Raw genomic sequence first — 26,081 nt, forward strand, 5'->3', positions numbered from 1 at the left:
CTTTCATGTTCCCTGCCTGCTCTTTTTTTCATGGTTGGCCTGTTGTTTTGTGGGAACCCACTCAAACCTCTCTGAAGATGCTAATTTACTTTTTCTTGTCTTCTTTCTTTTATGTGTTTCTCCTATGGTGGGTCACTCTTTCACACATCTTGATATTTCTCTTTTACCAAATATTTGATGATCCTTTATTGGTCAGTAATATTTTTTAATAAAAAAGCATGTTGGTTGATTATTACAGGTAGTTGGTAAAGTTATCCTTTGCAGTTTGGAAGAGCAGTTTACCCAAAAGACCCATCACTGAATGGGGGATTAACTCTACATTTCTGTGTGTGAGGGGGTCGGAGGCTTCTTTTCAGGGTTTTCAGGCAGTTCAGCTTCTATCCTGATAACTAGCGGAGTGAGGAGGACTATACCACAGATGGTGAAATTCTTGGGTGGATTTCACTCTTAGGTGGAGTCGCCTTTCCTTCCGCTTCCTCTGAGTTGCATGTGAAGGGCCCCAGTTATCTCAGGCTTTGAGCCAATAGCCACACGGGAGGCCTTCCCCAGGAAGGTCTTCGACTCAGGTGTTTGAGCACTTCCTTTGTCTCCAGGAGGGGCAGATGCTGCAGCCAGCGGCTCCCGGGGACCTGGGGAGTGGGGAGGAGGCACCTGAGCCGGTGTTTCACAAAGTGTCTTCGAAGTCCCTCAACAATGAAAGTGGAATCAGGTCCCACTCCAGACCTACTGAATCTGTCTGCATTTTTACAAGAGTCCTCGGTGATTCGTCAGCACATCAAAGTCTGAGAAGTGCTGCTCCGCAAGTTGTTCCTGCCCTTTCCTCTCCTCCTCATCCTCGATGCCTGTGCGGGAGGCCTCGGAGGCTGGAGCCCGTCCGCCTCTGCTCAGCACTCTCCTGCGCATGCGCCCGGTGTTCCGCTATCCGCCGCTCTCCCTTTCGGTATATAAGTATTTCCTGCTTATGAAATAGCTTAGTGAACACCCCAGTGCCCATCACCCAGCTTAGAAGTAAAACGTTACAAATACAATTGAAACCCTTGTGACCATCTCCCCTGATTCTCTTTATCTCAGTTCTGAGCACAGCCCCGCAGCCACAGAGGCACGGCTCTGGTGGGACGCTGCAGAGGGGTAGGCACAGGCCCAAACGGCGCCCTTAGCGGATGCGGGGTCTGAGACAGCCTGGGATGGCCAGAGAGGGGTGGGGGCGCGGGCCAAGGTCTTAGAACTAAACTCCCCGACTTGGTTGGAGTAGAGCAGACGAGGAAAAGTCCAACTCGGGGTGCTGAGACATTGTAGCCAATGGTTTGAACAACTGAGAACTAAGGCGGTGGTGAGTTGAGGGAGAACAGCATGTGGTCAAATCTGCATCCATGAGACTGAGGTGTGAGCCCAGGGAAGCTTCTGGAGACCCAAAGAGACACGTAAGCAGGGACGTGGCATCCAGAATGTCTGTCAGCAGGACGCAGGCCCCTCCACAAGGTGGGATCCAGAGCCCGGACCAGACGTGACAAGAACAGGGCTGGCTCCAAATCCCGGAGAGAACAGTCTCCGGGACAGAAAACCAGTGTGGTGGGAGATGGGTATTCAGACACCGGGAGCTAAGAAGTTCAGTTGCCAGAATTTGGAATCAAAATAGGGCTTACCTCTTAGAAATAAGGATGAACTTATATCAGACCAACTACAAGAGGGAAGATGCAGATTCTTAGACACTGGAGCTACTGCATTTCTTCCTACTGACACTCCAAATGTGTCCTAGACTTATCTGATCAAGGTCAGGGGACCTCTGCTGGGGAAGAGGGAAAGCGAGGAAAGGAAAGGGGAGAGGAGGTAGAAACTAAGAACCAGGTATGATCTGACACCATTACTTGACCTCAAAGGGACTTATAGTTTTCAGCATTTGTAAACAGGCCAGCATATGCCAAATCCTACACAGAATTAAAAAGATTATTCTGAACCCCTGACCCAACCCCCCATACACCATGCAACAAATACCCCAGGGCCCCAGGAAGACCTCATTCCATCCTGTAATTCATTCTGAGCACCTTCTGTGTGCCTGCCAGGCACTGGGCTGTGAACCGAGACTTCGGGGGGAGGAACACCTGCTTTGACCTTCGGCAACTCCTGTCCCATCAGGAAGAGACACATGCAAACAGATCGTTTTGGTCAGTGTGGAAAGGGCTGTAGCAGAGGAATTCCTGGCTGCATGGATTGGGTTGCATGGATGAGTGAAGTGAGGCAGGAGAGAGGAGGGGAGAGGAAAAGCAGGAGGGAGACACAGAGGGGAGACCCAACTCGATGTGTTCTATGAACCATAAGGACTTCACTGCTTCTGAAACACAACCCAAGGGAAGCGTGAAATGGCCAGAGACCATAGGGTATGGAGTCTGAGAGCCCTGGGTTCAAATCCTCCCTCTGCCCCACACCATTTGTGTCACCTTGAACATGCTACCTAATCTCTGTAAACCTCAGATTTCTCCTCTGATCATTGGGGGATTCAGGAAAAAAGCTCTAGAAATACCACTATTACTTAGTAAAACATCCACTCTCCTAAGGGGATGAGGCTAAGGATGAACAAAAGGCAATTCATGAGGAAGGTGTATGTTATCCTGCTCGCTAAAACTGCCTAACATTTATTGCTTCCTTTAGGATTAGTAAATTTTAAATCTCCTGAGATACATACACGAAGAATTGGAATTGATTAGACTCCACAGAAGGAATGGATCAAAGTCTCCACGTTCTAAGTTTCTTCCAAAAGTAGTAGTTCTTTTATTTTTCTTTGTCCTTATACAGATGTATTTAGTGAGATCTACCATATGTGCCTGCTCTGACAAACCCCACGTAAAGTACATCAGCAACATTCAAAGCCCCCTAGTATCATGAGGTACCATCAGTTACCAGTGAGCCATGCCAGTGGTTGATGGATGGGGAGACCCACTCTACAGTCTCCCCAAAGGTAGAAATTATGCTGATTTGTTTCTCTTTGGCTTTGTAGATTTTTTTTTTTTTACCATACACTTGCAAATGAAAAAAGTAAATCTGGTTATCTGTGAATTTCCAAGAATTTAATCAAAATGATGGAAAAAAAGTACTATGAAGACACAAGCAAGGAGGAGCCTGATGATTGTCTGGCTTCCCTTTTGTGCCCTTTTATTCTTCGACTCCTTATTGAAAAGAGACAGCATCACGTCACCAGTGGGTAAAAAATACCAAGTACAGAGGATAAGCTAGAGAGATCACCTTCTCTGAGTCAAGACTGGAATTTATGCCAGGATTTCCATTCACCACACTGGACGACTGATTCTCTGCAGCCAGGCATCAACTGTAAGGGCTTCTCCATCGGCCAAGTTCAGTGTTTAACAGTGATGGTTTTGATTTCAGTGAAGAATTCATAAGAGTCCTTGGCTCCTTCTCTACCCACCCCAGAATTCTTCATGCCCCCGAAAGGTAGGTTCAGCTCTCTGATGAGCCAGCAGTTGGTCCAGACCAAGCCCGACTGTAACTTCTGGGCGACCCGGTGGACACGCCCCACATTGCCTGACCACACGGTCGCGGCCAGTCCATATTTAACGCTGTTGGCTCTTTGAATCACTTCCTCTTCCCTATCAAAGGGGACGACACACGTCACTGGACCAAATATCTCTTCCTTCATGCAGCAGGACTCATCCTTAATGTCTGTTATCACCGTGGGAAGCATGAAGTACCCTGCCTGATTCCGGGGGGGGAGGTTCAACTTATCCACTCCCTCACCGCACAGAATTCGGGCCCCTTCCATGCGAGCTTTCTTGATGTAACTTCTGACCTGGGCAGGTAAAAAAAAACATAGTAACAACTTACTATTTGTCTTCATACAAAGCAGAGAAAATTCCATATTTTCGAAGCATCTAGAAAAGATGCATGAGGTCATCCCCCCTCCTCAAAATCTAAGGTTGATTATATTTTCACTCAGCTGCTAAGTAAGCCCGCGGGCAAAAGTGCTCTAACTTTCATCTGGGCATTCTGCCCTCATGGGTAAGAGGAGGAGAATTTTTTATTTAATGTCCAATAAATAACTAGGCACGCAAATAAATTTTCACTCATTCTCACATAATTCTCTCAAAACTCTTAGCTCCATATTATTATCCCCTGTTTGCTAGTGACATAATTGAGCCTCACAAAGGGTAAAAGGTTCATACGGATAATAAACAGTACAGCTGGAATTCACACTCAGGTATATTCAATAGTTAAATACACAGACTAATATCTTTTCACTTTTGGGGAGACTATGGCTATTGCAGCAAATGGAAAGTTGAGTGGTGTATAAGACTTGAAAGGCCAGGGTGCCCTTCAATAGCTGAGCTTCCAGAACAGATAATTTCTAATGTCTCATCTCATTACTGATTATATTGTGAAAATATTTCTAGGTATATAGTAAAGCTCACAAGAATGGAAAGTAAATTACATAATAAGTTGACCCAGTGATGCGGAGATAACGACAGATGTGTTTTAATATTGGTTATAGAAATGACTCACTATAATAATAGTATATATAGTTATATTTGGAAATGTTGTTAAAGTCTCAGTGATACACTCTTCTACCCTCGAGGGGCGTTATAGCACAGGAGAAGTAGAAATGTAATCCTTGAAATTAAAAGTCTAAAACAACAGTCAAACAGTACAACAAAGGCAGGGGAAAATTTGGAAGCATTCTGCCCCAATATTAGATTAGTACTCCATTATAGAACTATATTCAATGTAGAGCTATATGTTTGCCATGTAAAAATAAAAAGACAATGTTGTCTCATTATTAATTTTGCTTCAGTTTATAGAACACTTAATAAGCTATGAAGTCAAAGATGTTTGAAGAATCGAACATTTGGTACAGCTTTACATGCTCCACTATTCCTTCTTCCCCAACATGCACAGTGATCTCAAAGCTTTCCCAGAAAAGCCTTGGTCTAGTTGGTGGGTAAAGTCCACAATAGATCTTGACTTCTCTTTCCCCTACTCTCTTGCTCCTTTTGAAGCAACTCAGTCACATTAAAAGATGCCAGAGGCAGCATCCTATGTGAACAAGGCGAGGGCAGGTGAGTCTCCTGAGGCCCCTGCTGGATGCAGAGCCAGAACTTTTATCAGTGATTCAAATAGTACAAGGAGCACTCTGCCTTTAGATGATCACGTCTAAACAAAATTACATGATTCTCTCACTGAAGCTCCTGGGATAACAAAATATTACGAGACATGTCAGTTTTCTAATTGTGAACTTATCAAGTTATTTAACATATCAGGTGACTCACACTATACTGAATGTCTTGTCTAGAGAAAGTATCACTGGATGACACAATGATATCTACACTTGCAGCTCAGGAAAACAACTTTGTAACTGGTGATGTGCTGTAAAATGCAATGAAATATTTGTATAAAACCTTTTCTTGAGAGTAGAAAGCAGAGTATTTAGCACTTAGTGTTGAATAGTTTTGGCCATAAAATCAAAGCATAGAGGTTAGAAAAGTGGGAGCCCAGCTGTGCTCAAATCCCAGGTCCCCCATGTATCAGCTGAGGGGTTTTCAAGGCTCTATGCCTCAGTTTCCTGATTGGAAAAATGGGATTGACTGTGCTGTCTACTCATAGGGCTCTTGAGAGGACTAAATAAAATATGTACAATACTTAGCATGATACCTGACACACAGTAAGTCTTTTGAAGGTCAGCTGCTGTTGTCTGTGTTGATGACAAAGATGAGATGATATAATGCATGGTCTGACACTCACGAGCTAAGAGACTTCAGGGATGCGCCCCGCTGTGTAGGTCCGTTTTTTTAACTGACAAGGAGGACAGGAAACTGCAAGAGTGGACCTTAGTTATTAGGTCTGACCTAATTGAGGGATATACCCATGACCTTCCTCTGTGCTTCCTCCAACCTTACTGCCAACACTAAAGGATTCTCCCTCTTTAGTTACTTGCATCTCTGGAAGGCTGGCCTAGAGCCAGATTCTCCAGACAGTCAAGTAGGGAAGGATTCTGGAGAGTAAAAAGAAAAACAAAAGTAAAAACAAAAAGCAACCCTGTGAAACAGGCAAGGGAGACTTTTCTGCATTCCCTGAGGATAGAATCGCCTGCCATTTCCTGTGCCTGCCCTGCTGTCACTGGGAAGTCACACTTGCACTTAGGAGCCATTTGCCATCACAAAACAACTGTCACACACTCTAGTCGGATTCTTCCGTCACGGCATGACCATCTGCTGTGACAATCCCACCGGATGGACACAAAGATCCCGTGGCTAACTTTATTTATTTTTTTATTTATTTTTGGACTGCACATGGCATGTGGGATCTTAGTTCCCTGGCCAGGGATCAAACCCATGCCCCCTGCAGTAAAATGCAGAGTCTTAACCACTGGACTGCCAGGAAAGTCCCCTAATTTGATTTGGAGAAGACAGAGACCTACTGCAGAAGAGGAGGGTTGGTACTGCAAAGACGGCAGCCGGCCCTCCCTTGGCTTGCAGCCTCCAAAGCTTCCTGGGGAAATGCAAGGAAAGAAGACTGCCAGTGGAGTGTACCGGCTGCCTCCTTGAGCCCAGACCAAGGTTTGGCACACTGAACCGAAAAGAGTCACAGCCTGAAAAAGACACACGTACACTTCCCAAGCTGCTTCCATGGGCTCCCTCTCAAAGGGCAGAGGCACCTAGGGCTTCCTCACAAGATCTGAGCTGAAAGCCCCCCATCAGGGTCCACCTGGTGAGAGACCCAGAGGGTAAAGCTGTGACTCCTTGCATCCAGGCGCACGTGTCCTGGGTGGAGTAGTGAGAACGGCAGGTGTCCAGGGGCCCTCTGAGCCTCAGCAGGATGCTTCTGAGACTTTATATGGTGGGGAGGGGCGGGGGCAGGGACTGTAAGCAGAGCTGAGAGGGGGGAATCTACCTACAGGACCACAAAACAAGGGAAGCCCTATAGCTACCCGCAGTTTTATGTGTGGTAGGATAATGGAAATACCATCTTTATTGTTCTTCCTTAAAAAATAAACATAAATGGCTGACGAGAAACACTATTTTTAAGTTTTTAACTGGGAAAAACTTCCCCCTTAGAAGCAATAGAACCTTGGAACGTTGTGAGATAAGTACCATCTTTCAGAGGTGGATTTCTTAAAAGGGCAGCGTGTGAGCTCCGCACAACCAGGCTTTAAAGCACCTCCTCTCGGCTGTCTCGTCATCGTGGGGCATCATCTAAGGCGCACCCCCAGGGTCAGATGCTGGCCTTGAGTGCCATTCTCCACTGAAAGGAACCAGGGCTCTGTAGACAGAGGTCCTGTTGCCCATGTGGGGCAGAGCAGCTCATCGCCTGAGGCTGCCTGTTGTCGGAGAGCAGAGATGCCTGGGGGAGGGCCTGCGGTGGAACTCAGGAGGGCCTGGGAGGGCAGGCTAAAGACAGGGCCCCTTTGGGTCAGCAGGGACACGCTGAGCTCCACAAATATTGTATTCAGGCCACAGGAGTTACAATACATTGCAACCTGGCGAGCCTGTATTTGGCCCAAGTTCACTATGTGGGGCGAAAGGGACAAATACTCAGAGTAGGACAGACAAAAGCCCTAACTACCACTAGGAGTCAATGAATGGCATCAGTTTCTCTCACACACAAGAGACAGCGTGTGGGGATTTCCCTGGTGGCTCAGTGGTTAAGAATCCGCCTGCCAATGCAGGGGAAACAGGTTCGATCCCTAGTCCAGGAAGATCCCATGTGCCACGGAGCTACTAAGCCCGTGCACCACAGCTACTGAGCCTGAGCTTTAGGGCCCGTGTGCTGTAACTACTGAAGCCTGTGTGCCTAGATCCCATGCTCCAAAACAAGAGAAGCCACCCCAATAAGAAGACCGCGCACCACAATGAAGAGTAGCCCTCACTCTCTGCAACTAGAGAAAGCCCATGCACAGCAACGAAGACCCAACAAAGCCAAAAAATTAAAAATTAAAAAAAAATTTACAAAGTGTGTGTGTGTGTGCATGCATGCATACAGGGGGCTACAAATCTTTCAATTGCTACAGGAAAGTCAAATACCTTGATTTGGTTCACTGGCACACCTCTCCTCACTGGGGAACTTAAATAGTTGTTATGACAGTGTCTACAATGGAAGAACACTTTCTCTGCTGAGTTGATAAAGAGAACTTTGAGTCTCAAGTGAGTTGGGGAATTGCAGAGGGGACCTTAGATGACACCATGGTCTAAGGCTACTGGAAGATGCTTCTGGGAAGTTAATTTTGTCCACAGGAAGCATTCAGGAACGTGCAGAAGTTATTTTTCACCACTCATTTGCATGTGTGGGCAGGAAGCATGGATCCCTGTGTCCAGAACAGCTAGATAAAGGAGGACAAGGGTGCCTCTTGCACCTAGTGACGCCTCGCTCCACAAGGGTGGGAACGTCCATAACTGTGGGTCCCCCATGGGCACTCTTGGGACCGCTGCCCATGTGCCTGCAATCCTGCAGGTGAATTTGACTGGAGGAAAATACAGCCTTGCTGGCTGACCTCTCTTTAAATAAATGACCACATATTATTTAATGTGATCATAGGTGATGACAGCTGCAGGTGAGCCCTTGAAGCTGCCCCGCCGACAACACAGTCACTTCCATTCTCTCTCCTGTTCTCCTGTGAGACTATCTCACACCTACTCCTCTTTCTTGAGACCTTCAACACCATCTCCCCTCCCCACCCTGCTTCCCAGTTCACTGAGAAAACAAATAAGAAGAGACCAGCAAGACTGAGACTACACCTTTGCACCTATGGGCATCTGTGCTTCACACTATAGTGAAGGTCAAATTTAAAATGTAGTAAGTCTGCCAAATCTGTGCAGTGTCAGAGAGTTCTTCAAACTTAAGTAAAGGCTCTGTCCTTCATTGGTTAACTGATGGGGGTGCACTACCATTACCCTTGGTTGGACTTAGTTACTACGGCTGAAAACGAGGTCTTTTTAGCTCCAAAGCGCTAAGACTTATTTTGGGAGTCACATCAGTCACATTAAAATGATCTCAAAGACCCAAATTCCATAAGCCACCCAGAGAACATCCGTGGCTTCTCCCGCAGAGGCCCCCGCAAGTCACCCCACCAACGAAGGACCTCATCATTTGGATTGCATTCGCTTCCAGAATCCCACCTGCTATAAGCCAGAGGCAGACGCTTACCACCTGGGGACTGACTGGGAACACTTACCTGTGGGAATCCCTGCCACCCTCAGCCCATATCGTTCTCATCAGCTGACCTTTATGCGTTGCAATTTGCCTTACTCACTCTACTGGTGGTATCTCCATGCTGACTCCCCAAGTTTATTTATTGCATGTAGGTGCTGCTTTAACCTGGACTACATTTGTGTATTCATCTCTAACATTTTCAGACTCTGTATCCAGAGACAATTTCCCCCAGATCATAATATTTAAAAAATAGGGTAGTAATTCACAGTACTTCAAAACATGGATGGTGCTATGTCTGGCACTGAGCTTCTTTCCAAATAAGAACTCTTTCTGTGACTTACACACAGGGATTTACTTACTTTCTCCAGGTGAGCTTTACTGATCAGGGGTCCCATGTCAGCTGATGCGTCAGAGGGAACGCCAACTTTCCACATTCTGGTAGCTTCTACAAACCTCTTTAAAAATTCACTATAAATGCTCTTCTGGACAAAGATTCTGCTGGTGCAGAGGCAAATTTCACCCTGCCAAGAATGACACATGAGGACAATAACAAGACAGGAGGGCCCACTCTTTCATGGATAGATTACCCTGCCCTTCTGAATGCCTGTCACTTATCGGGCACTGGCCTGAACAATGGGGGACAGTGGTAAACAAAATGAAGTTTCACCCCGTGGAACACACTGTCTTATGTGGAAGACAGGCAATAGCACAAGTAAAGCTCAATAAATAATGTGACTTCGGGCCATGACCAAAACAATACAAGAAAACTAAGCAGAGGATGAGAATTGAAGCTAACGGGGAGGGGCAGCTTTTACTCCCTTTCATTAAAGGGAGTGCTGGAAGGCAATGGTGAACAGGGAATATTTGAATTCACCCTTGACTGATGTGAAGGAGCTAGATAGATGAAGATCTGAAGGAAGAGAATTCTCAGCAGTAAGTGTAGAGGACCTGCTGCAGCAGTGAGCTTGCAGTGTGTGAGGAAAGGCAGGAAGGTGAGTGGGGCTGAGGGTAGGGGTGGAAGCAGGGATGGGGGTCAGAGCGATGTAGGAGATGGAGGCAGGAGGTGAGGAGCAAGGCAGCATCACACAGAGTCTTATTGTCTCATAAGCTTGAGTGTGCATTTTATCCTCAGTATCATGAAAGGATCACAGAAGGTTTAAGCAGTAATATGATTGATTGGATTTACATTCCTAAATGATCATTCCGGCAGCTGTGTGAAGAACAGAATTGGAAAGAATGAGAATGCAAACAGGTGAGGGTTAAGAGAGCTTTTCATAAACCCAGATAAGTGGAGGCAGCTTGGACCAGGCAGGATCAATGGAGATAAGAGAACCGATAGGAGTCCACTGAGGTCAATAGTTTCTTAAAGGGGCTTGGGACCCTGAAAGTGTAAGGAAACAGGCAGAGATGCTCTGGAGAAGTGATAGGATTCAGGATAGATGTTAAAGATAGAACCATCAGGACCTGTTGCTGGTTTAGTGAGGTATAAGGAAAAGAGAAGGTAAGAACAAAGATGAGTCTGAGATTTTTGGCCTGAGCCACAGAATGGATGGTAGTCTCTTCCCTGGAGAGGCAAACACAGGCAGGGAAAGCAGAGGTGCTGCAGAGAAAGGAGAGGGAGGGAAATCAAGAGTTCTGCTTTGGGGACTTCTCTGTGGTCCAGTGGTTAAGACTCCACCTTCCAATGCAGGAGACGCAGGTTCGATTCCTGGTTGGGGAACTAAGATCCCACATGCAGTGGGGCAACTAGACCCTCGCTCTGCAGCTACTCAGCCCACATGCTCTGGAGCCCACATGCCACAACAAAAGATCCTGCATGCCGCAACCCAGAACTGACACAGACAAATTAAATAATTAATTTTTTAAAAAACTTAAAAAAAAAAAGAGTTCTGCTTTGCACAGGTTAAGTTTCAGATGACACTGGACATACAAACAGAGATTCTGAGTGTTCCAGGGAGAGGCCCTAACAGGTTTCTGAGTAAAGAATCATCCTTATAATCATTTGAACATCACATGTAATAGTTTACGAACCACTTTCTGGACTTGTGGTGTGTATGTATGATTGTATGGATGTGCAGAAAGAAATATTTTCATCACATTGATATTTGATCTTCATGACAATCCATCCAATAATCAAGAGATGCAAAGCTGCCCGAGGCTCCTCATGACTTAGTTAAGAAACCTGCTTGAGACTGGTTCACATATTTATTTCTAAGGGTGTGAATGCATTTGGGATGCTTTGTGGGGGTGGGGAAAAATAAGGTTTCCAGGAGCTAGGACACTTGGACAGCAAGAAAAGACTAGGAAAATTATGAGTAAAGGAATGGGGAAGCTTGGAAAAGCCAAAAAGAAATCATTTGGCCCATGGCCGGTACCCCAAAAATTTTGTGTAACTCAAGAAGAAAAGCCTGCTGAGCAGGTGACACCACAAGGCCTCTGAGTGACATTAAGATTGAACAGATAGTCAATGGAGTAATACAATACAACCGTTCTTCTTCCCCTGAAACAGCCCTGGATTGACCTACTCACCCCAGTTTTGCACTGTGATGCAACAGAACTACCTTGACAGGGCTACTGAGTTAAAAACAAGCAAATAAGCAAAGGCAGGAAAAAAACCCCCACAGAAGACATACCTGGTTGGCAAAGCTGGACCTGACTGTTGTCGGAACGCACTCCTCCAGGTTGGCATCTTCAAAGATGATGGCAGGATTCTTGCCCCCCAGCTCCAGCGAGAGCCTCTTGCAGTGGGGAGCACTCAGCTGGGTGATCCGCTCAGCCGTGGGCTGGCTCCCAGTGAAGGAGATGAGGGGCACCTCTGAGTGGGACACCAAGGCCTCGCCCACCCTGGGTCCCGTTCCAAACACAATATTTACCACACCGGGTGGAACACCTGGATGGGAAGCAGCATCGGTTACAGTGATTCTTCAGGTTACATGGAGATTCTCCTCCAAAGTTCAACAGCGTGAACAGGGTTGGGAGGGAACGTTCACGGCTGTCTCCAGTCCAGTAGCAGAGCAAAGACTACAGCATCACCTCTGCCTGTGCTACACCCCAGGTGGGACTTCTCCCAGGGCTTTGTCCTGGAAAAGTGCAGGGTCGAATATTTTACATAATTTATTCCATAGTACTGACGAGGCCTCAGGGGCTGAGGATGTAACGGTATCCTCAGGCAGGTCAGGCCCCGTGAGGGAGGGGAGCCCTGGTTCAAGCTGGCATCCAGGACTCACCGTGCAGTGGGCAAATGTGAAGTAAAGGGAGCGTCCATGCGCTAAAGACGCCAGAGAAGAGCCTGGCTACCTTGGCCCAGGGGAGTGAGGGAGGCTCCCCCAGGAGGGTGAGTTTTCGGTTGAAGGTCCTGGTCCCCATGATACGAATGCACCATCACCTCCAGGACTGACAGACCAAGAACACCCCCAAGTAGGTGCCCCAATCTTTCCTATCACGAAACCCTACTGCTCTATATCCACGTGTATTCATTTACGTGTTTTCTGGCGTTTCCTATTCGTTACACATCCACCATTGGCAGGTGCTCCAGCCGAGGGCAGACATGGGGCCCGTGTTTTACCCTTCGTTGTATCCACTGTGCCATGGTCTACTTTGCCGTATAGAATGAATACCCGTTAAAAAAATCTTTGTTAATGCATCACATTTAAAATAGATTAATGAAAAAAGAAGATATAATGCTACATATATATGCTATTAAAATAATGTTAATGAGAATAAAAATAAAAATAAAAAATTTAAATTTAATACCAGTAAATGCTCACATTTATTGGGTACTTACTGTGGGCTGGTCATTGTTGTAAGTGGGTTACACCCTTTAGATCTCCCAACAGCTCTGTGAGGTACGTTGTATCAATATCCTCACTTCACCCATGAGAAAACTGACGCAAAGTGAGGTTAAATAACAACCAGTAAAAGGCAGAAACTGGGTGTAGGTTAATAAGTAATTGTTGGGCTTCCTAGGTGGTGCAGTGGTGAAGAATCCGCCTGCCAATGCAGGGGACACCGGTTCGAGCCCTGCTCCAGGAAGATCCCACAGGCCGCGGAGCAACTAAGCCCGTGTGCCACAACTACGGAGCCTGTGTGCTGCAACTTCTGAAGCCCATGTGCCTAGAGCCTGTGCTCTGCAACAAGAGAAGCCACGGCAATGAGGAGCCCACCCACCACAACGAAGAGTAGCCCCCACTCACCGCAACTAGAGAAAGCCTGTGTTCAGCAACGAAGACCCAACACAGTCAATAAAATAAATTAATTAATTAATTAAAAAGAAAAGTAATTGTTAAGTCAATGAATAAATGAATGCTTAGTGTACATTATCCAATCTAGAAAAGGTTCTTGACTTTGGGAAGATTTAAGTGTTCAGAAAAAAATCTACGCACAGTTGTGTTGCGTCCAGGAAACTTAGGGTTTACTTGGAGGAAGCTGAGTTTATTTCCTCTGTTTTCAAGCTTGAACTACAGTAGGTGCAGAAATCCTCCGGTTTGTAAGGTACCTACTTCCCAGCTCCCAGTGTCTTGCCTTTGCTCCAAGTTAGACATACTCTCTTGGATTAAAACCATCTCTTCAAGAATATGCTTTTAAGGAGACAGGGGGCTGGCAAAGCCTCACTCGAATGACCCCTCGAATGACCTCTGCACTCAGCGGGCACACTTGTTGAAATCCAGCTTAGGTGCGCCCTGGATCATAGGTCATTGCCAGGGGAGGGCAGGCCCAAGGCCAGGCACCATATGAGAGCAGCTGGGCCCTGGGTTGGAACAAAGAAAAGGCTCAGGGGAAAGGCCCTCCCAGCTATGATGGGGGAAAAACAAGGACAAAGTTTCCCATCATTCACAGCTTGGGTCCTGCATCTCCATCAACTATCCAGTGTGTAGATATTTGCCCGATATTTGAATGGGGAGTTGAAGGCCGGAGAATGTGGACTTCTGGGCTTTATAAATCCTAAAAGCAAAAAATGGCTTGAATCACTGCTAAAGCTTATATCAGTATTTTATGAAAGGGTGAAAGGAAACATAGAAACACTACACATTTATCATCACAGGAAAATGAGCTCATTTCAATGGGCAGGGTGCCTTCTACACAACGGAATTACCATTTTGATTATGTTTCCTTGAGCTCCGATGTTAATAAGTTAAGAGCTACCTACTGGCCAGTATTTCTCAGAACCGTTTTGCCATTTGATCCAGACATTAATGAAATTTTCCTGTAGAAATCTGCCCTCTATTCTTCAGAGATTCTGGTTATAAGAGAAGGAAGGCAGTTTAATTGGCAAATAACAATTCGGTAAAACTCAGGGTAAGTGGCTAAGAGAAAAGGGAAGGGAAGGGAGGGAAGGCCCTCCAGTGCCAGGATGTGCCCAGGTCACAACAAGGAGAATTTTAAGCTTAAATAGAGCAGAACAAAAATTAGTAAGAAGGGCCAGAAATCTGCCAATAGTGGACACTTCAGGAACGAGGGCAAACATTTGGTGCCCTCAAGAGAAAAACAAATATTCTACGACTTGCAAAGAGGTATTCATGTGTACTTCAATAAATCACAGATGATTTTATTTCAAAGGGAGTTCATTTGCCAAGTCTGTTTGAATGCTCAGGGCTGGAGGAGCTAGCTCTTGAAATATCCAGAATGCATGAGCAGGTCGTTTTAGCTTTCTTTCCTTACACTATTGAAAGATTCTCTTAGAGTTCTCTAAAGCAGAATTAAGAGAAGGTGATACATACCCCTTCCCAATCTCAGTGGAGAAACTGAGGGTTTACATCAGGTGAAACTGAACCATCACAGTCTCAGTGTTCGTTGGAGGAGGAAAGTTTGGCAAAGCCAGCCCAGGGAGGGGGTAGGGAGCAAGGAAGGAAGGACCATCTTCATATAACAGGTTTATTCATTCACAAGAACAAGAGCAATGCTGAGTAAATAAATGGAAACATAAAACTCTCATGCAGACCAGGTTCTGGGTTATATGAAAGAGGAGGGTGGTTAGAAAAGAGAAATCATCATAGATCAAGATGTAGCTGATTTTAGGAGCGAGTGGTCTCTGGAACATGGCTCTGTGCCACTCTCCCTACCTCCTTGTGCACCCAACACAGGATGGAATCAGAGCTGAGGCACCACTTCTATCTCACACCAGGGAACTGGCAGTCAAGAGGCAGGGAAGAAACACCTTGGACCTTTGCAGATACTAGAGATTCAATTTTGCAAAGAAGGGGAGAGAATGCAGTCACTTTGGTAAGGGAGGGATGGCACATCCTGGGATGGGAGAGGTAGGGATGCTCATCTCATGCCCCTTCCAGAGGCCTGGGGCAGCCGTCGGCATCATCCCAAAGACCCAGGCTGGGCGGCCTCGTTCCTCTGTAGGATACGAGAGAAATGGGCAGCTGAACTAGGGTCATGAGACCCAGTGCTCTTCCCTAAATGGGCACGATTTAATCTGTCCTCTAAACCCTGGAGTAAGCAGCTGGCTCAACTTTCCTGAAGCCAATGCATATGTTTTTGCCTCGAGAGAATAGGCGTCCAGGAGAGAGAGATGGGCTCTCACCAACCACCCCTTCTGTGGACCTGAGGGAGCCCAGCAGTACCTTCTCTGTGGGCTTGAAGGAGGCAAGGGCAGCAGAGACTGACAGCGCCTGTTCCCCACCACCTGCCCATCGTCCCCGCCCAGGCTGGGTGGAGACACGAGCTGAGGGCCAAACAGGGAGGGCTTCCTCGTGGGTTACAAGCTAGAGCCTCCTGTCTGCGACCTTCCAACCCTGGTCTAGTGTTGGCTGAACACTCCAGAACGAACCAGGAACACACCCTGAACGTGGCCATTAAACCATCAGCAGAAGGAAGACAAGGAGCCATAGTATATCAGCAGTGGTTCCAAATGCAGGGAAAACCGCGGGGTGTATATTCAGTTCTCTTGAAAATGCGCTGTTTTAGACTTTCTAGGTGGTGCAGTGGTTAATAATCCGCCTGCCAATGCAGGGGACATGGGTTCGATCCCTGCTCCAGGAAGATCCTACCTGCCGCGGAACAATAAAGCCTGTGAGCCACAACTACTGAAGCCCGAGTGCACCTAGAGCCTGTGCTCCGCAACATAAGAAGCCACCACAATGAGAAGCCCATGCACCACAATGAAGAGCAGCCCCCGCTTGCCACAACTAAAGAAAGCCCGTGTGCAGCATCAAAGACCTAATGCAGCCAATTAGTTAATTAATTAATTTAAAAAAATAAAGTTCTCTTTAAAAAAAAATGGGCTGTTTCTCTCAGGCATTCTAGAGCTATGCAAACCAGAGAGGTACCTAGCAATATTCTTCTTTTCATCAAGATCCACTTGTGGTTCAAACGTAGGATTTAAATTGACCATTGGAGACACTGTCTGGGACATGTTGGTGTCTGATTTGATCGGGCTCTTTAAGCCAGTTGCTGTGCTGCTATCCTGTGCTCAGGGTACTGCCGGTGGAGCCCCTGCAGGGAGACACTGTCCTGCAACAGCACGTTTTGGGGATGAATAAAGGAAGCAGTGGGCGCCCTGTGGATGAAGGGGATTTCTCAGAAGAGGATCAGGGAGACAAAAAACCAAAGATGTCCCTGGGACCTGTTTTGGTGCTGAGCAGATTTCTTTCCAAAATAACTTTTCAATTGTCAGTGACTCTAAGGTGGCTGAAACCTACAAAACATACAGCTCCAAATCCAATTGTGCGCCTCCCCCAAACCCTAACACCTAATTACCTGCTTTCTCCAGGAGTTTGCACATCATCCACGCAGTCACGGAAGTCAGCTCGCTGGGCTTGGCTATCACAGTGTTGCCGGCAGCGATTGCTGGAGCGATCTTCCAGGTCAGCAAGTAGAGGGGCAGATTCCAGGGACTGATCAGACCAGCTAACAGAGAACAGAAGCGTTCATTAATGACATGCCCTTTAAAGCAGGTGGGCCAGGCAGGCATTATTAATGAAAACTCCTTCATGCTACACGAAACTTCAGCTTACTCTTCCAAAATCCCAAACTTTTGTAGCCAACTTCAGGGAACAAATTCTAAAATGTATTACAAGAAGCTGTACTGTAATCAATACAGTTTACTCTTTTCTTGATGACTTAGAATTATATTTATGAACAACAGCAATATAAGTTCCAGGGCTAAAAGGCGGTCACCTGTCCCTAAACAATTTCAGAAGGTGATCAGTTTTGAGATTTGTGGACTGATCTTTACATTGTTTAAACTTCTCCTTTCTCATTATTTAAACTTCTCCAGCTACTATTTCTTCTAAATTTCTCCATCTCTGTTTCTAATCTTTTGTGAATTGAGACATAAAATCTCAAGCTATTCAAAATTATATGTAAAATAAGAGCAAATAGGTTCTGAGACAGTGAAAGCCATTTTAGCTAACCCAGAGTATTTTTTAATGAAACAATTCGAAGTTCTCACCTGTTTACTGACCAGATAGATTTGCTGGGTAAGTAACAGAACCAACATCTAGAGTGTGTCTCCAGGTAATATTCCGAAACCACTCAGACTTCTGACCATAAAACGTGCAAAAATAAAACCTACGTATGAATAAGTAAGTGGATTCACCTTATTTTATACTCTGCCCTCAAGCCTGAGCTATGAAAGTAAACATACTTTACATCATTAAATTTCCCACTGAAAAACCTGCTATGTAGGGGATAACAGAATATTTTTGCAGCATAATGTACTGGCATACCACTTAGGAGGTTTGAGCTTTTCAAAATGCCTTGAAAATTTCCAAAGGGCTCAGATAATCAAAGTGGTAAAATGTCCCATTTTCTTCCCTTTTAACTTATCTTTTCTATTCCATCATAAAATGTAACTAGTAAAATATGGAGTTGGTGGGGTTTTTTCTTAGAGGAAACAGCGACATCTAGTGGAAACTTCGAGTCATTGCAGATAATTATATGTCCTCCAAAGGCTGAAAGCAGAGAAATGAATGAGGGAGTTAAGCAGTTAAGGCTTATTTACCATTTACTTGGCACTGTTCTAAGTGCTCTACACTTATTAATTTATATAATTCACATAAAATATATAAAGATAAAATTAAACCATTCTCCCAGTTTCCAGATAAGGATACTGAAGCACACAAAAGTTATATCACTTACCTTACGTGTACCTAAAATCTATGATCTTAAGCACAACACTCTCTGGAAATAAATTTTTTTTTTAATTACAAGGGACAAAAAGTCCTGGTTTGTGAATTTACAATCAGTATCACTGTTTTTTCTGTGATTCCTCAAGAACAATGTTCCAGGAATAACTAGGGCATTTGACACAAAGAAAATAAACTAGAATTGGATTTTTTAAGGCCAATTAAATTTCAGATAAAGTAGAAGAAATTTCTACTTTCCTTTTTCTAAGTCTAAGAATTTATATCAATTCTACAGGGGTGACTGAGCATCTCTATGTGCAACTGTGGTCCGCGCTTTCACTGCACAGCGCTTACCGATTCCCACGGGGGTCCGCACCGTGTAGTGGAGACAGCCCAGGTGGTCCATCTGCGTGCACTCAGACGTGTGGTGCAGCATGGAGGAGGCGAAGAACCGGAAGTTCTGTACAGACCGGGGAATGTCCATGGTTCTTGCCAGGGTTATGGTTTTCCCTGTAAGGAGTCAACAACAGAAGGCACTCTCAGTGTATTTCACCTCGGACTTGCAGGAGACACCACCATGCATGCATCCTAGCTCACATTGAAGTAGCCTCCGTGCCTTCCAGTCTAGGATGGGCATTCCTTGATTATAGAGAGTGTTGATCATGGTTTGATAAAATGAAAATAATTAGATGTGAGGCTATAAGATGAAGTAGGGGAGGTTAGAGTTGAGTCAAGTAATCTTTGCTTTGTGGACTGAACAATTCATATAGCTATCATCATGAATTCACCAGATGCTACCACTTCACCCACACCAGCTCTTTCAATTCACAATCACCAAGCTTTGGACGTGCTACAGAGGGACGGCAATAATGGGTGTTAAGACAGCTGTATTTGTACATCACCAAAAAGACATGTGATGATATTAGTTGTCCCTTCAACACATGGTAGAGTCATTAAGATGGACACGTGGCAGAACGACTGATGGGAAGCCACCCAGGATGCTCTGTGGCCCTTGCTCAACCATCAGGTGTCTGGTTGCGCATCCTAGACATACGCTTACCCAGATGGTTCCTTAGTTATCTTTAGTCATGCAGGGAGGCTCTGCAGTGTCAGAAGCATTTTCTTCTTAAGGGTTTAGAGTCAGGCTGCTTCCTAACTTTATGCTGCTTTACAGCCTGCATAGAAATTTAAAATATCTTGGCCTTTCCTAACAGATATCATTACAAAAATTTATAGACATTTACTCCATTACCCTGACTTCTGGCAAGGAGTTTAAAAAAATTGGGAAATTGTGTTGGAAGTGGAACTGTGACTGACATATTGGAAATCTTTTAAAATAACTTGACTGTGTGACTGCTCTTCAAATTATCTTTGCTTTTAGGAAACAAATTTATAGTTACCAAAGGCGAAAGGAGGGGGAAGGCATAAATTAGGAGGTTGGGATTAACATATACTCACTACTATATATAAAATAGATAACCAACAAGGACTTATATCTACTGTATAGCACAGGGAACTATACTCAATACCTTGTAATAACCTATAAGGGAAAAGAATCTGAAAAAGAACATATATATGCATATATACACATACATATATAAGATAATTTGAAGAGTATATTTATATATATATAGAGAGAGAGTTATATAGATATACATAAAAATGAATCCCTGTGCTGTTCACCTGAAATTAACACAACATTGTAATCAACTATACTTCAACTAGAAAATAAAAATTAAAAATAAAAAAAATAAATGAATCATGTGGTAAAAAAATAAAAAAGAAATGAAAAAGAAAAACAATGAATTTGCTTTGCAACTCTCTACTTAGAACTGGTGGAGGGTTGCACCCTCTGCCCTCAGGCTTCCTCTCTCTGCATATCCATGCCCTTTGCTGTACAGCGTTGCAGTTCCTTCCACCAAACAGACAGTGTATTTATTTTCCTGCCTCTTGAACTTGAGCTGGGCCTTGACTTGCTTTGGCCATCAGAAAGAGGCAGAACTGGGCCAGTTGCAGGCCTCAGCCCTTCAGAGGCCTTGGCTGGCTTGGCTTTCCACATTCTACCGCTGCCAGAAGAAGCACACGGGTGGGCCAGCTGATGGGTCCACGGGAGGGGTGGGGGAACATGAAGAAAGAGTCCTGAGTTCCATTCATACCGTTAAGAGGCAAGAGATCAACTGACAACTTTAGAAGGAGGGTGTGAGTCGCCAGCATCGGGGCAAGATCGTGCGTGCACTTTCTGTAAGGAAGGGACAGCGGCACTAAACCCTGCTGTGCTAGAGAGAGCGAGAGTGGGAAAGAGGGATGAGGCCTGCACAGAGGACTCTCACCTTGGTCCTTGGATTCGGCCTGGGCCAGCTCCTCCAGGGACTGTTCCAGCAAATCCGCCAGCCGCTGCAGCACCTGCGAACGCTCCTGGGGACTCCTGGAGGACCAGCCAGGAAAAGCTGCTCTGGCGGCCTCCACCGCAGCTTCAATCTTGGAGGAGCAAACCGAAGAGGGTCACCTTAGACTGTTGCTCTTGAGGGTTGGATGAAACCAGAATCGACAGGTTCATACACCCCTAACTTTTTTCTGCCTAATTTCAAATATTTGACACTCTCCAGTGCTGAGTTGCCCACAAAGTGATGTTTACATGACCAGCAAAGCAGGGACACCCCCAAAAAACAAAGAAAAATGCTCCATTTCAATCAAGGTATCCAGAATGTGGCAAGAACAGAAAGAAGGTATTCAAATAGCAGGTAAACATGTTCAATAACTTCAAAATACAGAAATTTTTTGAATATCATATGAAAGAAGAAAATTAAGATGTTGGATCTCTAAACTCTTAATGCAGTTTTGACATACTTGATAAAGTCTAAAAGTTTCTTTGAAATCACATCTCGAACTGTCATTCCCACTGGGAATCATATTAGTTATTTATTGACTAATTTATATATATATAAGGGAATGTGCTAAATGCTTTACACAAATTTTTTCATTAAACCCCTTTTATAATTCTGTAACATGAGTATTGCTAAGCCCATTTTACAGATGAGGAAACTGAAGCACAGAGAGCTCAAGTAACTTGCCAGAGGTCACACAGCTAAGAAGTGGCAGAATCAGGATGCAAACCCAGATCTTTGTGGTTCCCAAGACTCCAGCTGGCCTGCTATGGCATAACCACAGTCCCTGCCCCCTACCTGGCTCCACCCGATGGAAGGGTCCTCTGTCGGAGACGAGGTTGAACAGATAGCTTGTGGACCCAGTTTTAGACTTTAATCCAAAAGGAAACAATGTATGGGAAGGTATCAGCCAGGCCAGTTCATTCAGGCAGAGTGTCTGCTGCCCTTCTCTTCTCTTAGGCAAAATCTAAGCAATGCCTTTTCCAGAGATGGCAAATTCAGAGCCCATGTCTCACCCTTCTCCTCTCACGTGCATGACATTTATAATCATTCCCAGCTTTCTTCCACCACTGGCCCCAGGTTCAGTCTCAGAATCCTTTTCCACAAGGTTCCAGCAGCCACAACATCTTCCTTGTATCACAGGATCTGACAATTCAGCTGCCCTATCACCCCAGATCTGATTTACATGCCTTCTTGTTTCTTTTATGTGAACAAAGTCATTTTCAGCTGAGCTAAAAGTAAGGTATAAAAGGAGTCTCATCTTGATTATACATTTCTGGAAAGTTGGTGGTTTCACCTCAAAAACCGAATCTCTAATGTGGACCTGCAGGCAGGATGAAGGAAGAGGTGTGGGCTTTGGTGATATCCACCAGGAGCTGCAGATTTGCAGTCACCCTGCTGCCAGTCAGCAAGAGGGGAGCCCCTTCCTACAGCAGTCGATGTTGAAGCTAATCTTCCTACAGCTGTCGCTGTAATCTGTAATCTGTCGCTCTGATCTTTTTGAAAAGCAGAAAATGCAAGTCCAGTCATATTTTCTAAGTTGTTTTATGTCAGATGTCTTACGTCTATTTGAAAGAGAACATACATCAATCTATTATATAAAATAATATTAGCAAAAGCCAATACTTAGAAAGCATTTACTATATGCCAGACACCAAGGGCTCTACATGTCAGGGTGTTTAATTTTCAGAATAACACTCTGAAGTAGGTATTATTATTATCCCCATTTTATAACTGAGGAGACTGAGGCGCAGGGAGGTTCAGCTCTAGGTCAAGACCAAAGGTAGTAAGCGGTGCAGTGGATCTTTGAAGCCAGGCAGTCAGATCCCAGTCTGTACTTATGACTGCAACACTATAGTGCAAATGCTACCATGAGTGTATGCTTCTGTGTGTGCGTGTGTGTGTATGTGATCACTGCTCTAAGCATGCTGTCGTCTATAAAATAAGGATGATGATAGAGTCTGATTTTTAGGTTGTTACGACACAGATTTGGGACACCTTTTGTATAATGGCTTAGCGAATGCACAGCACAAAACGAAGGCTGAATGAATGGGAGCCCCGATGGCAGCATCAGCAGCACTTCTTGTGAGTAACTTTTGGGGAAACTGGGCACGTAGCTAGCATGGTCACCATATTTTTCAAGCCAGAAAAACCTGGGATTTGTGGGATCAGCTGGAATCTTTACAAGCTGGATTGCTGGGAAATCCAAAATATTTATTCCTCTACTAGCAGGTGTATCGATTCTCTCTTCTGAAAAGGCTGAGCCATTAGCTGCAGAAAATATTTCACCTGAATTTGGTATACTTATTTTTAATTTTACTTTGGAAAGGACTCTGAGACAAGTAGGACTGGAAAACACAAAACTGAATTTCCTACATCTATCCCAGGTCATTTGAAGCAAACAAAATTACGGGTTACAGTGTAACCAAAAGATTAGCCAATATTTGCAAACTTTTATCCACAAGTCTAAAGGTGTTTTTTAAACGCAAGACAGAGTTAAAATATTATTAACAATAGATAAAGAATAACTTAGGTCTCTTTTTAAAAAAAAAAACCTTGCATTTAATACTTATGTATATACAAAGGCTACAATTATCTTTTATTTATTTATTTATTTTTTTTATTTTTTTGGGGGTACACCAGGTTCAATCAACTGTTTTTATACACATATCCCCGTATTCCCTCCCTTCCTTGACGCCACCCCCTCGAGTCCCCCCCACCCTCCCTGCCCCAGTCCTCTAAGGCATCTTCCATCTTTTAAATAATCTAGCTCTTTGTGCCTTAAAAAATAAATTAAAATCCATTAGGCTTTAGATGAGTATACATTCATCAGCCACATTTATCACCTCAGATATATCTATATTCTCAGTGCAATAAGATACTAATCAAATATATCTCAAATATTTTACAAATCCTCAATAATATTAATTCCACACCACTGAAAAAAGTTTTAATGTGTACCATTAAGTACTTTGAGTAAGAAAAACTAGTATTGGATTTAACTCCCAAAATAGGTAGGAATTAGATTCTGCATTGCATCACTCAAATGACTGGCTTTACTTTACTAGATATTTAGAAGACATGGAGAATTATTAGAGGATAATCTAAAATAAATCGCTGCATTTTAAAATTTTGTTTATTTTAGTGAAATAAGCTTTTTGGAAATCCATGAATATAATGGCAAATTTAGGCAACATTTGATCAAGAAAAGGGAACACTTCGTAATATGATAATTCTTACAAATAATACTTTTTACTAGGCACCCATTAAGCAATGTCTGTGAGTTGTGCCTCTGTGTTAGGCTACCTAGATTATGATTTGTTTCTGCATATGGTAACCTGAGACTGGTTCCGTGTATCATATATACCAAATTACAAAATAAACCTTTGTGGAACTAAAAATCTTCCTTTTGCTAAGTTTAACAGTCCTACACCTTTGCTCAATCCCCTTTGCTCCTAGAAAATTGTTACCGTAAGTCACTAACAGACTAAGCAGATTTTAGTCTTCTCCGAGTGAATACACTCACCTCTTCTTTTCCACTGTTTGGCACTCGGCAGTACACGTCCCCTGTAGAGGGATCGTAGGAATCTAGGTATGAGCTACAAGGTAAAAATTTCCCGTCTATGAAGTTTTCCAGCATCAGAAGGGCTCTTGTTCCAGCCATAGTAAAGGACACACCTGCCCCTCTGCTTGGCGCGGCTCAGTGAAGTTACCCCACCACTCTCCTGACTCCGGACCTACTCTCCTCCTCACTTCCAGCCCCAGGGCCCTCATCTGCCAATCCCTGAGAGTGGGAGGTGACCTGACATGCTCCCAGAGTACTTCAGTCTCCAAGCTCTGAATGAAGAGAGTGCCCAAGTATTTCACAGCTATCCAGTACATTATGAGAAATGGATAATAGTATGTTAAAGCAACATCAGCTTATGTGTTCGTGGCCCTTTAAAATGGTCAAAAGGCATCTGTGTGTATCATTTTCTTGGGTTATAAACTATTCACTGCTGGAACATTGATTAAGTGCCAGGCCCTGAGGCAGTTCCTTTACATGAATTTACTCATTTATTCCACACAACAATCTTATAAAAAGTAAATTTCCCCTCTTTTGTAGGAAAAAACAGCCTCAGAGAGATGAATTTGTCCAAAATTGCATAGTCAGTGAGAATAAACCTTAATCCTTTTGTCTCCAAATAATGTGCTTTTCCCTCAATGCATCACTGCCTTCACCCTCAGAGGTGGCTGAAGGCAGACTCTCTCTTTCCATCACCCACCAGTTTCTCTTGACCTTGGCTGCCTTGTCCCTGAACTGTCCATCCTGAAACCAGGGCCGCCACCGCAGCCCACATCTTCCCAGATGCGCCATGAAGATGACAATACCAACCAAAGGTACATATGATGTGTGTAACACACCCAGGATTCGTGTCCAGGACGTAGGTAAGGATTTCTACAGATCGGTAAGAAAATGAACAACCCCACAGAAAAGATAAGCAAAGGATATGAAAAGGCAGCTCACAGCAAAGGGAACACAGTGGGCTATGAGTGCATGAAAGGATGCTCTGGGTCACTGTTAATCAGGGAATGCGAGGAACAAAGAGGATCCATGTTGCCAAGCAGACGGGAAAACAGGTTGTTGTTGTTTTTTTTAATTGGAGTATAGTTGGATTTACAATGTTGTGTTAGTTTCAGGTGTACAACAAAGTTCTATACATATACTTTTTCAGATTCTTTTCCCTTATAGGTTATTACAAGATACTGAGTAGAGTTCCCTGTAGTATACAGTAGGACCTTGTTGCTTATTTATTTTATATAGAGTAGTGTGTATCTGTTAATTCCAAATTCCCGATTTATCCCTCCCCCTCTTCCCCCTTGGTTACCATGTTTGTTTTCTTTGTTTCTGTTTTGTAAGTTCACTTGTATCATTTTTTTAGATTCCACATATAAGCGAGATCATATTTGTTTTTCTGTCTGACTTACTTCACTCAGTGTGATGATCTCTACGTCCATCCATGTTGCTGTAAGTGGCAATTTCATTCTTTTTATGGCCAAGTAGTATCCCGTTGTGTATATGTACCACATTTCTTTTATCCATTCATCTGTCAATGGACATTTAGGTTTTTTCCGTGTCTTGGCTATTGTAAGTAGTGCTGCCACATTTATTTCATTTACTTCACTATTAATTTACTAATACATCTTTAAGTGGTTTCAATGTGAGAGAGAAAAGGAATCTTCTGAAAGCTAAAAACTGGCCTGGCACTCACAGCTGAGCCATGGTGTTCTCCTACTGAACACTGACAATTCCTAAATCTCTGACAAGGTTATTCTGTGCTCCTGATGCAATGAGATACTGTAGTTACACCTGAGCACCTGCTGAAAGGCACCATACAAACCATGAAAATGACTTCACATCACCCTCTTGTGGTCAATATCCATGACTGCTGCTGCTTTAAACTCGTTCCATTTCTCCTACCTCCTAGATGAA

General features: G+C 44.3%; 1 protein-coding gene across 1 annotated transcript; it reads right to left on the reverse strand.

Moving 5' to 3' along the window:
- Positions 1-2,653: 2,653 nt before the first annotated feature.
- ALDH8A1 (aldehyde dehydrogenase 8 family member A1) lies at positions 2,654-24,970 on the reverse strand. Its single transcript, XM_057740249.1, has 7 exons — positions 24,135-24,970; positions 20,555-20,702; positions 18,579-18,734; positions 16,855-17,004; positions 11,784-12,040; positions 9,510-9,671; positions 2,654-3,799 (listed from the first exon to the last, which is right to left on the reverse strand). Exons 1-7 carry the CDS (start codon positions 24,270-24,272, stop codon positions 3,347-3,349), a joined length of 1,464 nt encoding a protein of 487 aa, XP_057596232.1. The 5' UTR covers positions 24,273-24,970; the 3' UTR covers positions 2,654-3,346.
- Between the last annotated feature and the right edge of the window lie 1,111 nt (positions 24,971-26,081).

Source organism: Hippopotamus amphibius, chromosome 6 (genome assembly GCF_030028045.1).
Source record: "Hippopotamus amphibius kiboko isolate mHipAmp2 chromosome 6, mHipAmp2.hap2, whole genome shotgun sequence".
Classification (NCBI taxonomy): Eukaryota; Metazoa; Chordata; class Mammalia; order Artiodactyla; family Hippopotamidae; genus Hippopotamus; species Hippopotamus amphibius.

Coding starts and splice junctions, on each gene's coding strand:
- ALDH8A1 (XM_057740249.1), bottom strand. CDS start 24,272: ATGGCTGGAACAAGAGCCCTTCTGATGCTGGAAAACTTCATAGACGGG. Junction 12,041..16,854: donor CAAACTCCTGGAGAAAGCAG/GTAATTAGGTGT, acceptor CTTCCCATCCAG/GTGTTCCACCCGGTGTGGTA. Junction 9,672..11,783: donor GGTCCAGCTTTGCCAACCAG/GTATGTCTTCTG, acceptor CATTCTTGGCAG/GGTGAAATTTGCCTCTGCAC.